The 14076-nt window shown below is 45.7% G+C and overlaps 1 protein-coding gene across 1 annotated transcript in view; it reads left to right on the top strand.

Annotated features, from left to right (window-relative positions):
* FRAS1 (Fraser extracellular matrix complex subunit 1) overlaps positions 1-14076 on the top strand; it is a gene marked incomplete at its 5' end in the record, with an annotated part of 344413 nt that overhangs the window by 144402 nt on the left and 185935 nt on the right. Inside the window, 4 exons of the mRNA XM_081960316.1 lie at positions 5063-5206; positions 8416-8556; positions 11114-11254; positions 12667-12840. Of these exons, the coding sequence (XP_081816442.1) occupies positions 5063-5206; positions 8416-8556; positions 11114-11254; positions 12667-12840 (600 nt within the window). The remainder of the gene's footprint in view (positions 1-5062; positions 5207-8415; positions 8557-11113; positions 11255-12666; positions 12841-14076) is intronic.

Genomic DNA, 14076 nt, shown 5'->3' on the forward strand with positions numbered 1-14076 from the left:
ACTCTTGGCAACTGACTCACATTTATGATAGTTTGTAGTGTCCCGGAATCATTTGTTCCTCTTTTGTGACCTTCTGACTAAGTCAACGGGGAAAACAGATTCACTTAACAATCGTGTGACTCATTTAAGAACTGCAGGGATTCACCTAACCAAGGAGGCGAGAAAGGTCGTAAAATGGGGCAAAATTCCCTTAACAAATTTCTCACTAAACAACATCAATTTTGGGCTCAATTGTGGTCGTACGTAGAGGACTACTTGGTATTTGTTTGTTTAGATCAGGGGTGTCCAAACTTGGGAACTTTAAGACTTGTGGACTTCAACTCCCAGAATTCCCCAGCCAGCATATGCTTAAAGTCTTAAAGTTCTCAAGTTTGGACACCCCTGGTTTAGATACATCTTCCAGAATAGTGTACTTTGAGCACACTTTAAATCAGTCAATCAATCAATCAATGTCGGCATTTGTGCAGGCATATATGTATATATAAGTCCCATAACTCTTTCCCAGTAAGCACCTCACAGAAAGCACACCTTCTACGCCCCCTTCCTTATCCTGGGCCATTCCCTTTGTGGTCCACCCCCTGTCTCACTTTGTGACGGCAACAACATCAGCAACTGCCTTTGATTTGGTTCCCAAAAACCTGCTTTTTGAAACACTGCGCTGTGGGTAATCCTCAACATACGACTGTTAACGGAGCTTGCCTATTATGGTCGTATGTTGATGACGGTCGTAAATGCTGCAGTCATTAAGAGAATCCATTGCCAAGCAAATGGTCATAAATTGAGACGACCTGCGTTTTTTTTTTAAATCCAGGCCAGATTCAGTTGACTAAGGTTTGAGCTTTAATTACTGTAGGGAAGGGATTTGATTTTAATGGTGCTTTTATATCAAACATGGATTTTAAATCCATAGTCCTAGACTTACAACTTCTATCTATATATATAAAAATGGCTGTGTGTGTTTGTGTAAGTTCCAGCATAACTCTGGTATGCTTTGAGCAATTTCAACCAAACTTGGTACACAGATGACTTATTCTCTGGGAAAAAATACTGTGGGGTAAGACACCCCTAATACCCATCGGGGTGTGTGTGTGTTCTGTTAAGATACAGCCTGTTGTGCCTTAAAATGGATTCTACTGTACAGTGCAGTGGAATTGCCATGGTAATGGCTTCACATTATTCCACAAGGGAGCTCCCTCTGGTAAGGGAGGCAAGGAGGAAAATCCAACATTAGAAATTACGTTTGGTCTATGAGTTCATATTACCATATGTGGTGGACTTGCATAGAAGCTAAAAGATATTGGACTAAAATCCATACTTGGTTGGAAAAAATGATACAAAAACATATTGACTTTAAACCAGAGATCTTTTTGTTGGAAATCATACTGGAAACATACAATATAGAACTGAAATACTTGATTGTAAATGTGTTAACAGCAGCTACAATTGTATTTGCTAAAAACTGGAAGAATGAGAAAACACCAACGCAGGAGGAAGTTATTCATAAAATAATGGAATGTGCTGAAATGAGTAAGTTGACATTTGAAATTAGAGAACAGGAAGATAAACAATTTTATGGGAGATGGGATCTATTTTATCCGTGGTTAGATTAAAAAAAACATGGAAATGAAAATTATTGAAGAATGTCACCAATATTGGAATAATAGAATGATTTAAGACATAAATAAGACATAAAAATACTTTATTATTGGATATATTGAAGATGATGTAATGAATTACTATAATATAAATGAACCCATACTCAGCATATCTCGTTTAAGATGAAGAAATAACAGTGATAGTCAAACAAATGCAGTATTATAATAGTGATGTAAATCAATATATTTGACTAAAAATATGTGATTCTATATAAAATGTAAGTGATGACTATGGAAAAGATGCACAAAAACTCTGTGACCAATCGACACACTGTATGTAATAGAAGATGCTTTTATGTTACATGTCTTGTCTGTCTATGTTTGTTGAAATATATATATATATATATATATATATATATATATATATATATATATATATATATATATATATATATATATATATATATATATATATATACATACACACACACACACACACACACACACACACACACACATACACACACACACACACACACACACACATATATATATATATATATATATATATATATATATATATATATATATATATATATATATGTTGTATTTGTGCTGATAAATAAATAAAGGGAGACTATTATAGATCTATTTAAAGCTATTTAGCTCTCATCAGCTAGCCATACCCTTACTGGGATTTGAACCTGGGCTGTATTACATATTAGGCAGAAGTCTTAGCCACTAAGCAAAATATCCAGACCAAATGTAAGGGTATGGCTAGCTGATGAGAGCTAAATAGCTTGAAATGGATCCATACTAGTCTCCCTTTATTTATTTATCAGCACAAATGCAACATACATACATACATACATACATACATACGTATGTATGTATGTATGTATGTTGCATTTGTGCTGATAAATAAATAAAGGGAGACTAGTATAGATCCATTTCAAGCTATTTAGCTCTCATCAGCTAGCCATACCCTTACATTTGGTCTGGATATTTTCCCCCTATAAATAAATACGCAGGCAACAACGCCTGGTTATTGGCTACTTATCTATAAATAAAAATAACTGGGTATATTCTTAGGCATCGACTTTATGACATTTTGTAACTTTAAAAAAAAAACGTAATTTACGCCCGTTAATGCAGATTTAGAAACTTGTTTGACATTTGATAGATATGCGTTTTATGCTACACATAAATCATTTCTGCCTTCGTTCTGGTTTTATTTCTCCGTTGGCTTCTGTTAAGTTTGTTATTGGATTTCTATTGGTTTGCTCTTCATACATTTTGCTTTCTTTACCTCCTGTTTTTTTTGTGTGTGTGTGTTTCTTTCTTTCTGTAAAGCAAATAAATAAACGCACTTAGAAATATAACTGAGCCTAGATGGTGCAGGAAGTTAATAGCTTTCCTGGTTGCAACCCCAGCTAATCACCACTTCTGCTAAGAATCCTGCTTTTAAAGCGTTGAGGTATTTCATCGGAGACATTTGGTGTGTCTTCGCCAGCTGATCTTACTACTTTTCTCTCTCTTTCTTTTTTTTGCAACTTTTGCAAAGATCACCCTGGAGGCCTCTCCGATTTCAGACACCGCCTGGGCTCAAATCTGCTTAGCTTTAATAAAACAGCAAGATTTGACACACATGCACACCCTCCAGACTATAAAATGATGTTGTGCAGAATTGGCACAAGGAGCCACGTTCCACTTTGACCCGACTTTCACGATTTATTGTTATAGACTAGCCAGAAGGTAAACTACTAGATGACTGATCCTGGTTATAAATTGCAAATTTGGGATTTTCCTCCCTAGTCTTGTGAATTTATATCAGTGGGTACACCTCCCTCGCCCACACACCCAAGTCATCTTTGCCTCCCTGATGGCAAGCCGATACGTGCCCGGCTGTGGAATTAAAAATAAAGTTTAGAACATTCGGATGAGCGCGGGTATAATTATTTAAAAACAAAACAATAGCTAAAAAAAGCTCTGTTCTAAATTCTGGCAGCACAGGACTTAACATGCCATAAGCGCCATAAATAAAATTTCCTCGTTCCCCATGACTCCCCCACTGCTTTCTAAATATGGCCTGCAATCTGTACTCATCCCTTTATTTCAAGGAGTGACATTCAGCAGGAGTTACGGTGTTAACCTTTGCAGGGAATGCAAAGCTATCCCTTGGCCCTTTTGGTAAATTCAGAGTCACTCTTCCATCCCTCCTGGGCTTGAGTGCCCGAAGGATGGATTTGGGCCAGCTGATTTTTGGTTGGCCCATAAACCTATTTTTAAAAAACAGGGGTGTTTAGCATGGCTTTAGTCAAGAGCGCATTAAACACACACAATGCCTGTGCTCTATATGGAGGCAGAAAATTAAAAGGTCTTTCTTTTTTTCTTTCTTTCCTTCTTTCTTTCTTTTCCTCCCTCCCTTCCCTTTCTTTCTCTTTCTTTCCCTCTCTCACTCTCTCTTTCTTTTCTTCCCTCCCTCCCTCCCCCTTTCTCTCTCTCTTTTTCTTCCTTCCTTCCTTCTCTCTTTCTTTCCCTCCCTCCCTCCCTGCTGCCCTCCCTTCCTGCCTGCCTGCCTGCCTGCAAAACTAATTTATTTAACAGCATCATTTCCATGGAGCTATACAGGTAGGCCTCATTTAGCACCTGACTTGCTTAGTGACAGTCTGCAAATAAAGAGGATGATAAGAAAGAAACTTTAACTTCCTGTGTTTACAGGTTTTGCAAGTCTGTGTAAAGCAACGCAAAGTTGTAGGATAATAAGCGCAGCTGTGGTTTTCCTCCCTCCCTCCCTTCTTCCTCCCTCCCCCCTTTCCCCCTTCCTTCCTTCCTTCCTTCCTTCCTTCCTTCCTTCCTTCCTTCCTTCCTCCTTCCTTCCTTCCTTCCTTCCTTCCTTCCTTCCTTCCACCACCCATCTCACTCATGGTGACTCCAGGCAGCTTACAAAAATAAAGCCCCAATACCACCCTCCCACCACTCCCCCACCCATCTTCCAGTTTAACCTCTGCTCAGGAAGAAACCATACACCATTTCAGATAAATGGCTATCCAACATCTTCTTAAAGACTTCCAGTGTTGGGGCATTCACAACTTCTGGAGGCAAGCTGTTCCACTGATTAATTGTTCTCACTGTCAGGAAGTTTCTCCTCAGTTCTAAGTTGCTTCTCTCCTTGATTAGTTTCCACCCATTGCTTCTTGTTCTACCCTCAGGTGCTTTGGAGAATAGCTTGACTCCCTCTTCTTTGTGGCAGCCCCTGAGATAGTGGAAGACTGCTCTCCTGTCACCCCCTCCTGCTTCCTTCCACAGTGCCTTTTCCAGATCCGAAGCTCCCTTCTCCTTGTTTTCCTCTCCTCTCCCCCTTCATCTGTCTAGGTGGTCTTTGAGCATTAAGAAGAATTGGTGCCTGCTGAGTACCGTAAAGGAGCTGCTCTAATTGACTTGGAAATGTTTCCCTTTGCCTCCAGCTTGTCACGAATCCTGTGCTACGTGCCGGGGTCCGACAGCAAGCAACTGCTCCACCTGCCGAGACCCATCTCTCGTGTTACTGGAAGGCACCTGCGTGGCTAATTGCGGGCAGCGGTTCTACGTTATGGATGGAGTTTGCAGAGGTAACAGCTACCTCACAATGCCATGTCTTTTCATTCACTTTTTAGCAAGGACAGCTGTTGAGATGTTTAGCCCATATCGGGGCTGGAGAGTGGTGGGTTCCGGGTGGTACCACCCGATACGGACATAGGGGAAGTAGCCAGGTTACCGTACCGGTACGGTGGCTCGTTTGGCCCGCCCGCCCGCGTTCTATGGCTGTTTATAACGCCACCGGCCAATTGCACACAGCATGCGGCGCCTACGCAACCACCGCCGAACAGCTGGGTATCACAGGGTGCTGGCGTGGGCATGCGTGCACAGCGCATGTGCTCGACCAGGACGCCTGGCCCCATGCACAGTGTACTGGTTGCGATGGGATCCGGAACCCATCACTGGGCTGGAGGGTAATACTCATGGATGTGTGTGAAAGCTCCCCCCCCCATCCATTGCTGGTGAGAGTACAGGGTAGTCCTCGACTTACAACCGCAATTGAGTTCTGTTGTTAAATGAGTCCCGGATCCAGGTCACAAATCCCCTGTTTCAAGTTAGGTTGTCCCTTTGAATGGTTGCTAAGCAACCGGTCACAAGTCAAGGACCTGTATAGTGCTCACCTACAAGAAGGTCCACAAGGAAGACATTATATACAGGTAGTCCTCGACTTACAACCACAGTTGAGCCCCAAATTCCCTAAGAGAGACCATTGTTAAGTGTGTTCTGCCCCATTTTGTGACCTTTTTGGCCACTGTTGTTAAGTGAATCGCGGAAGTTAATTAGTTAGTAATTTGGTGGTTCAGTGAAAACGGATTTCCCATTGATTTTGCTTGTCAGAACGTCGCCAAAAAAAGAAGGGAGATTGCATGACCTCGGGACACAGCAATGGTCATAACTATGAACCAGTTGCCAAGCATGTGTCCATCAGGATGCCGGAAAGGTCATAAGTGTGAAAAACGGTCATAATATGTCACATTTTTGGCGCCGTTGTAACTTTGAACGGTCACTAAATGAACTGTTGTAAGTTCGAGGACTACCTGTAGGTGTGCATGGGAGTCCTGTGGGAGAGAGAAAGCAAAAAACCCACAAAAGAGCTGAGGTGGCGTAGTGGCGAGAGTGCAGTACTGCAGGCTACTTCTGCTGCCTGCCGGCTGCCTGCAATTTGTCAGTTCAAATCCCACCAGGCTCAAGGTTGACTCAGCCTTCCGTCCTTCTGAGGTAAAATGAGGACCCCTATTGTTGGGGGCAAGAGGCTGAAACCGCTTAGAGAAGGCTGTAAAAGCACTGTGAAGCAGTATATAAGCCTAAGTGCTATTGCTAAAATGTATGAAAGCACCCTTTTTGAGGAAGAGTTTTTCATAGCGCCTCCGATCTTCTCAAACAGACTCGCCCATTTCTCAGTTTCCTTCAGGGGTAAGGCATTCCTTTAAATTCATAGTCCCCCTTCTGGGGGGGAAGACTTTGTTTACCCAGATGGTAAACACAATATTATCTGGCATTAAGGGTGGGTTTATCAGCAGAAGAGGGCCACACCTGCTAGCATAAATATTTGGTGTTCAACGCCACTCCTTTTTCAAGCCCTCTTGGGGAATTTTCATAAGAGACACAGAACCATTTGGGGGCGGGGGGGTGAGGGGAGTCACCTCATAATGAGGTCCGTTCCATCGTGTTCAAAGAAACACGACATTGACATCTTAATGGGTTGTGGGCTGTCCACGGTGTGTCCGCAGGTGGCTGGTAAGGCCTCTACGGGCACAGAATGTTCTCCCACATGTCGGGCAGACATCTGTGGCAGGGGTGGGATGGAAAATGTTTAGCAACTAGTTCTCTGCCCGGTTGCTGGGTTGGTGTGGCCATGGTGGGCATGGCCTACTCGGCCTCCTGCCACATGGCAGGGGGCGCTTTTGCCCTCCCCAGGCTCCGGAGGTTTTTCTCGAGCCTCCGGGAGGGTGAAAACGGCCTCCCCTGGGCTTCGGAGGCCCCTTGCAGGGCGGAAATGGGCCTGTTTCTGGACTTCTGGAACTTCCGGGAGGCCTGTTTTTTGCCCTCCCCAGCCTCCAGAGGATTCTTTTGAGCCTCCGGGAGGGTGAAAACAGGCTTCCCCAGTCTCCAGAGGTTGGAAACGGGCCTGTTTCCAGACTTCCAGAACTTCCGGGAGGCTCGTTTTATGCCCTCCCCAAGTTTCAGAAGATTTCCTCGAGTCTCTGGGAGGGCGAAAATGGGCCCGTTTCTAGATTTCTGGAACTTCCAGGAGGCCTGTTTTTTGCCCTCCCAGAGCCTCGCACAGGCCTGCACTTACTGGCTCCAAAATGAGCTGCGTGGAGACTCCTGGGGGGGTGGTAGGGATGGATGGACGAGGCCAGCCAGTCCTTTCAACTACCGGTTTGGCGAACCAGATGTAAGATCAGCAAACCGGTCCGAACCGACGGAATCCTACCCCTGATGTGTGGGCACCCTTGTTGCAGAGTTTGCAGCTGTGGCTTTGTGGAGTGCTCGCTTCTCTTGTGCTGTGGTGGTTCTTCTGCCTTCAAATGTCTGGCAGCCTTGGTGGATCAGCCAGGGTTTCACAGGAGGCCGCGGCGATATCGGGGGACTTGAAGGAGGCTTTCAACGTGTCTTTGTATCGCTTCCTTTGTCCCCCGTGCAATCGCTTTCCTTGAGACAGCTCACCATAGAGGAGCTGTTTGGGGATGCGGTGCTCTGGCATCCTTGCAACCTTGAGTGGGTTTATAAGCAGAAGAGAGCCATGCCTGTTAGCATAAATATTTGGTGTTCAACGCCACTCCTTTTTAAAGCCTTCTTGGGGAATTTTAATAAGAGACAGAGCCATTGTGTGTGGGGAGGGACTCACCCTCATACAGCATTAATGAAAGGATAAATGGTTTTTTCCCCCAGGCATTTTACCGTTACCTAGTACAGGTAGTAACGGTCGGCAGTTCAGCAGTTCAAATCCCTAGCGCTGCGTAACGGAGTGAGCTGCCGTTACTTGTCCCAGCTTCTGCCAACCTAGCAGTTCGAAAGCATGTAGAAATGCAAGTAGAAAAATAAGAAGGTAACAGCGTTCCGTGTGCCTTTGGCATTTAGTCATGCAGGCCACATGACCACGGAGACGTCTTTGGACAGCGCTGGCTCTTCGGCTTTGAAACGGAGATGAGCACCGGCTCCTAGAGTCGGGAACGACTAGCACATATGTAGGAACCTTACTTTTACCTGTGTCTAATGGGATTCTCCTCTTTGCCAGCTTGCCACGAAGGTTGTGACAGGTGTTACCTGGAGCAGCTGAGATGTTTGTCCTGTGCTTCAGGCCGAGTTCTGCTGGGTGGCAACTGCCTATCAGAATGTCCCCATGGCTACTACGCGAATGGTTCTCGCAAATGCAGAGGTAAGGGTCTTGGGAATGCTTTGTACATAGGTTTTGGAGTGCTGAGCTGTTGTTTAACAGATTAACAGAGTTGGAAGGGGCCTTGTAGATCATCTAGTCCAACCCCCACCACCCAAGGAGGAGGCCCTATAGCATTTCTGACAAATGGCAGTCCAATCTCTTCATGAAAGCCTCCAGTATGAAGTTCTCACAACTTCTGAGTTGGCTCAGGGTCCCCTTTTGCGACTTTCTGACCAAGTCAGAAAGCAAGTCAATGGCAAAGTCAATGGGAAAACCAGATTCACTTCCCTACTGTCTGGCTAACCTAATAACCATGGTGGTGATTCCCTTAGCAACAGTGAAGCAAGCAAGGCCGTAAAATGGGGCGAAATGGACTGAGCAAGCATCTCACTTAGCGACAGGCGTGTTGGGCTCAAGCGTGGCCGTAAGTTGAGGACTACCTGTGTAGGTACGTGCGCTCCTCTGCACTGTATGTGTATGTGAGCATATCAGTGCGTGCAGGTCATAGCTTCATGCTTCGTCGTATGCAAACTCTACATAGTAATCAATGCTTTTAGGCTCGTTGAAATCAGAGCTGGTGTTAAGTGGTCGGGGAGTAGAAAATCTTATTTAAAAACAAGCTGGCTCGCTGTTTAGTGTTGCTGTTTTGCATAACAAGTAGATCTTTTGCTTAAATCAGCTGCTGTAGTCTTCCTGGAATACTGATGAACTGAACTACTACTAAATAGTAGTCTTCCGGTATATTATCTGATTCGATAGCGCTGGGTGCAGGAATCAAGGTAGGAGCGAGGTTTCTGGAGGAGACAATCCATAGACAAGAGACGCGGTGGCGCAGTGGTTAGAATGCAGTATTGCAGGCTGACTCTGCCTTCCACTGCCAGCAGTTCGATCCTGACTGGCTCGAGGTTGACTCAGCCTTCCATCCTTCTGAGGTTGGTAAAATGAAGATCCAGATTGTTGGGGGCAATAGGCTGACTCTGTAAACAGCTTAGAGAGGGCTGTAAAGCATTGTAAAGTGGTATATATATCTAAGTGCTATTGCTTGGGAGGGAAGGAAGGAAGGAAGGAAAGGAGGAAGGAAGGAAGGAAGGAGGGAGGAAGGAAAGAAGGAAAGGAAGGAAAGGGAAGGGAAGGGAAGGAAAGGAAATGAGAAGGAAGGATGAAAGCCATAGTGGCACAATAGTTGGAATCTGCTCACTGCCAACAGTTTGATCTTGACCAGCTCAAGTTTGATTCAGCCTTCCATCCTTCCAAGGTCGGTAAAAGGAGGACCCAGATTGTTGGGGGCAAGAGGCTGATTCTGTAAACCACTTAGAGCAGCGATGGCGAACCTTTTTTGGCTCGCGGGCCACAAGTGGGGGGAGCGCAGGGGGGGCGTGTGCGGGCGTGCCGCACCCATAATGCAATGCGTCGAGCATTCCAGGCATTGACCGCTCTGTTGCTGAAGTCGTATTTTCTGCAGTCGAGCTTGGAATCGTTTACTTTAAGTTTGTATCTATTTTGTGTTTGTGTATTATTGCAGTCGAAGCTGAAGTAGTCATTGATGGGTAGAACATTGTAGCGGGTAATTTTATGGATTTTATAATTTTACGATAACAAATGTATATGTATACGTTTGGTAAATATTTAAGTAGATCTTTTCATGTGACAACACTAAAGAAATAAGACTTGGCTACAATGTAAAGTAGTGAGTATACAGCTTGTATAACAGTGCAAATGTGCTGTCCCCTCAAAATAATGCCACACGCAGCTACTAACATTTAACTGCTGGCAACAAAAGTGAGTACATCCCTGAGTGATAATATCCTAGTGGGACCCAAGTACCAAGTATCTTTCGGACTATAAGACGCACAGGAGTATAAGACGCACCAAGATTTTGAAGAGGATTTTTTTTAAAAAAATATTTGCACTCTACAGACCTCCCAAACCCTCTGCATGCCTCATTTTTGGCCAAAATAAGGGCATGCATAGCCTTTAGGAGGTTTGTAGAGTGCTCCTGGGGGCAGGGGCGGCGGGGGGCGGAGGCAAAAACGAGCAAAAACTGGCCCGTTTTTGGCTCATTTTTGCCCTCCTGATCCCCCTGGAACACTTTGCAGGCCTCCCAAAACCTCTGCACATCCATTTTTGCAAAGAGGGGGGGCAGGGTTTCAGGAGGCCAAAAATGCTGTATCCAGTGTATAAGACGCACCCAGATTTTCACCCTCTTTGTGTGGGAAAAAGTTGGCTCGTCTTATCCTTGCCGTTTTCCCTGCCTGGTACATTGTGACTTGTTAGTGTTACAAGATCTCAGGTGTGAAGGGGGAGCAAGGGTGTTAAATTTGGCATTATCGCTCCCACTCTCTCATACTAGTCACTGGACGTTCAACATGGCGCAATGAACTCTCCGAGGATCTGAAAAAACGAATGGTTGCTCTACATTAAGATGTTCCCGGAGGGGAACCACAGAAACAGGCCTTGGAGTGGGTCCCTCCCGACTCTGTTACTCTGCTAATCTGTTATTCTAAGATCCAAATCGTGAAAGGTTTGACTGACATTTTCTTTCTTTCTTCGCTCCCAGTTTGCCACAGTTCGTGCACCGGCTGCACAGGACCTTTGCCCACTCAGTGTTCCTCCTGCTCCTTCCCCCGGGCCTTCTACCAGAGCCAGTGTCTCCTCGCCTGTGGAGAGGGCTTTTATCAGCACCACAACCTCTGTAAAGGTAACCCAGATATCTCTGTCTTGATAGGCCGATGAATGAAATATCTCCCGTTCATTCTCTCCTGCGGTTTCAATGTTTGGGAAGTTTTTCGTTTCCCCTGAAATCTTTTAAGAGACTTTTTTCAGATACCGTATTTTTCGGAGTAGAAGACGCAACTTTTTCCCTCAAAAAAGAAGCTGAAAATCTGGGTGCGTCTTATATACTGAATACAGCATTTTTTGCCTCCCGAAACCCCGTCCCCTTCACCAAAATGGCAGTGCATAGCCTTTAGGAGGTTTTCAGAGAGCTCCTGGGGGCTGGAGAGGGCAGAAATGAGCGAAAAACGGGCCGTTTTTTGCTCACTTTTGCCCCCTCTCCAGTCCCCGGGAGTACTCTATAAGCGTCCTAAAGGCCATGCATGCAATTTTTTTTTGTCAAAAAATGGGCCCATTTTCGTGACAAACTGCTCGTTTTTGCCCCATCCCCACCCCCAGGAGCACTCTACAAGCCTCCTAAAGGCTATTCATGTTTTAAATGTTATTGTCATATTAATTGGGTTTGTTTTTTTAGATATTTATCTAATTTCCTTTTAACTTTTGTGATATGTGTTTTTTAATGTTGTACGCCGCCCTGAGTCCTTTGGGAGAAGGGCGGCATATAAATCCAATAAAACAAGAAACAAACAAAACAAACAATATCCATGCCTTTAAAAAAAAACCGGGCCCGTTTTCACGAAAAACTGGCCATTTTTAGGAGGTCTGCAGAGTGCAAAAACTTTTTTTTAAAAATTTGCCTCTTCAAAACCTCGGTGCGTCTTATACTCCGAAAAATACGGTAAGCCACTTTTGAAGTTGAAATGAAATAACTTCTTAGAAAGATTCTCCCGGGGTTTCGTGTCACATACACACAGACACCCCCCCCCCCCCAAAAAAAAGAAACAGTGATGATGTTGAGAATGTTGATGGACCAGGGCAATAATGCTGGAAGGAGAAGGAAGAAATCAGCTGTCATTGTCAATCACAGGAGTCCAGGACGTTCAAATGAATATGGATTTATTGCATGCTAATGCTCTCTACAAGAATCTGAACCACTAACAGTCAAAGCAAATTGGCGGTGGATAAGAATGAAAGTGATTTGAGGTGGGCTGGACTTAGATCTCTCCTGGGAGCGAAGGGACTCAAGACTGTTGACAAGTTTGACCCTGCCCTCGGGCTCAGGCTGATCACCTCCTACAGCATGCGCAGTGCAATTAAAATTATTCTGCACATGCAAAAACAATGGCGCCGCCTGGAGAACTGGTTCAGGGGCATGGCAGGCCTGGGTCGCTGCTGGTTCCAGTGATCCAGGCCACCAAATCACTACTGGTTTGGCTGAACCGGTAGGAACCCACCACTGAGTCTGTTCGGTTTAGACTCCCGATTCTTCTTCTGCAGGTTGTCATCCATCCTGCAGGGCTTGCGTCGGCCCAGAACATTCGCACTGTACGCAATGCAGGAACCCAGAGGAGAACCTTCAACCACACCTGAGCCTTGAGGAGAGGCCCGTTGGCACCTGCTTGCCTCAGTGCAAAGCCCACTTCTACAGTAACGAGGACAGGATATGCAAAGGTGAGCAAAGATCCCATCTCAAAATGGGAGAAAAGCCGTTATCTCGTATTCTTTAAAGCAGACGCATCTCTTCCCAGGATCACACGGTTGTCCATCACAGTAGCTGTATACTCAGGAAAAGACAGCTGGGTCAAAATGTCTCTCCCTCTCTCTTTCTCTCTCTCTCTCTCCCTCTCTCTGTGTGTCTCTTTTCTCTGTCTCCCTCCCTCCCTCTTTCTGTGTCTCCCTCCCTCCCTCTCTGTGTGTGTCTCTCTCTCTATCTCTGTCTGTCTCCCTCTTTCTGTGTCTCCTTCCTTCCCTCCCTCCCTCTGTGTGTGTGTCTGTGTGTCTCTATCTCTGTCTGTCTCCCTCTCTATCTCCCTCTCTCTGTGTCTCTCTCTCTCCCTCCCTCCCTCCCTCTCTCTCTGTGTTTCTCTCTCTCTCTCTCTCTCTGTCTATCTCTCTCTGTCTATCTCCCTCTCTATCTCCCGCTCCCTCCCTCCATCCCTCTTTCTGTGTCTCTCCCTCCCTCTCTCCCTCTCTCTGTCTCTCTATCTCTGTCTGTCTCCCTCCCACTTTCTGTGTCTCTCTCTCTATCTCTGTCTGTCTCCCTCTCTATCTCCCTCTCTCTGTGTCCCTCCCTCCCTCCCTCCCTCTCTCTGTGTGTCTCTCAATCCCTCCCTCCCTCCCTCTCTGTATGTGTGTGTCTCTCTCCCTCCCTCCCCCACTCTGTACGTGTGTGTCTCTCTCCCTCCCTCCCCCCCTCTGTATGTGTGTGTGTCTCTCCCTCCCCCCCTCTGTGTGTGTGTGTGTCTCTCTCTCCTTCCCTCCCTCCATCTATGTCTCTCTCTCCCTCCTTCCCTCCCTCTCTCTGTATGTGTCTCTCTCTCTCCCTCCCTCCCCCTCTGTGTGTGTGTGTCCCTCTCTCCCTCCCTCTCTGTGTGTCTCTCTCCCTCCCTCCCTCCCTCTATCTGTATGTCTCTCCCTCCCTCCCTCTCTCTGTGCGTCTCTCTCTCCCTCTGTGTGTGTGTGTATGTGTCTGTCTCCCTCTCTCTGTTTCTCTCTCCCTCCCTCCCTCCCTCCCTCCCTCTGTGTCTCTCTCTGTTTCTCTGTCTGTCTGTCTGTCTGTCTCTGTCTGTCTGTCTGTCTGTCTGTCTCTTTCTCTCTCTCTCTCTCTTTCTCTCAGACACACACACACACACGCACACAGAGAGAGAGAGAGAGAGAGAGAGAGAGACAGAGACACACAAACGGGTG

The sequence above is a fragment of the Natrix helvetica genome (assembly GCF_964273705.1).
Source record: "Natrix helvetica genome assembly, chromosome: 7".
In the NCBI taxonomy this organism is placed as follows: domain Eukaryota; kingdom Metazoa; phylum Chordata; class Lepidosauria; order Squamata; family Natricidae; genus Natrix; species Natrix helvetica.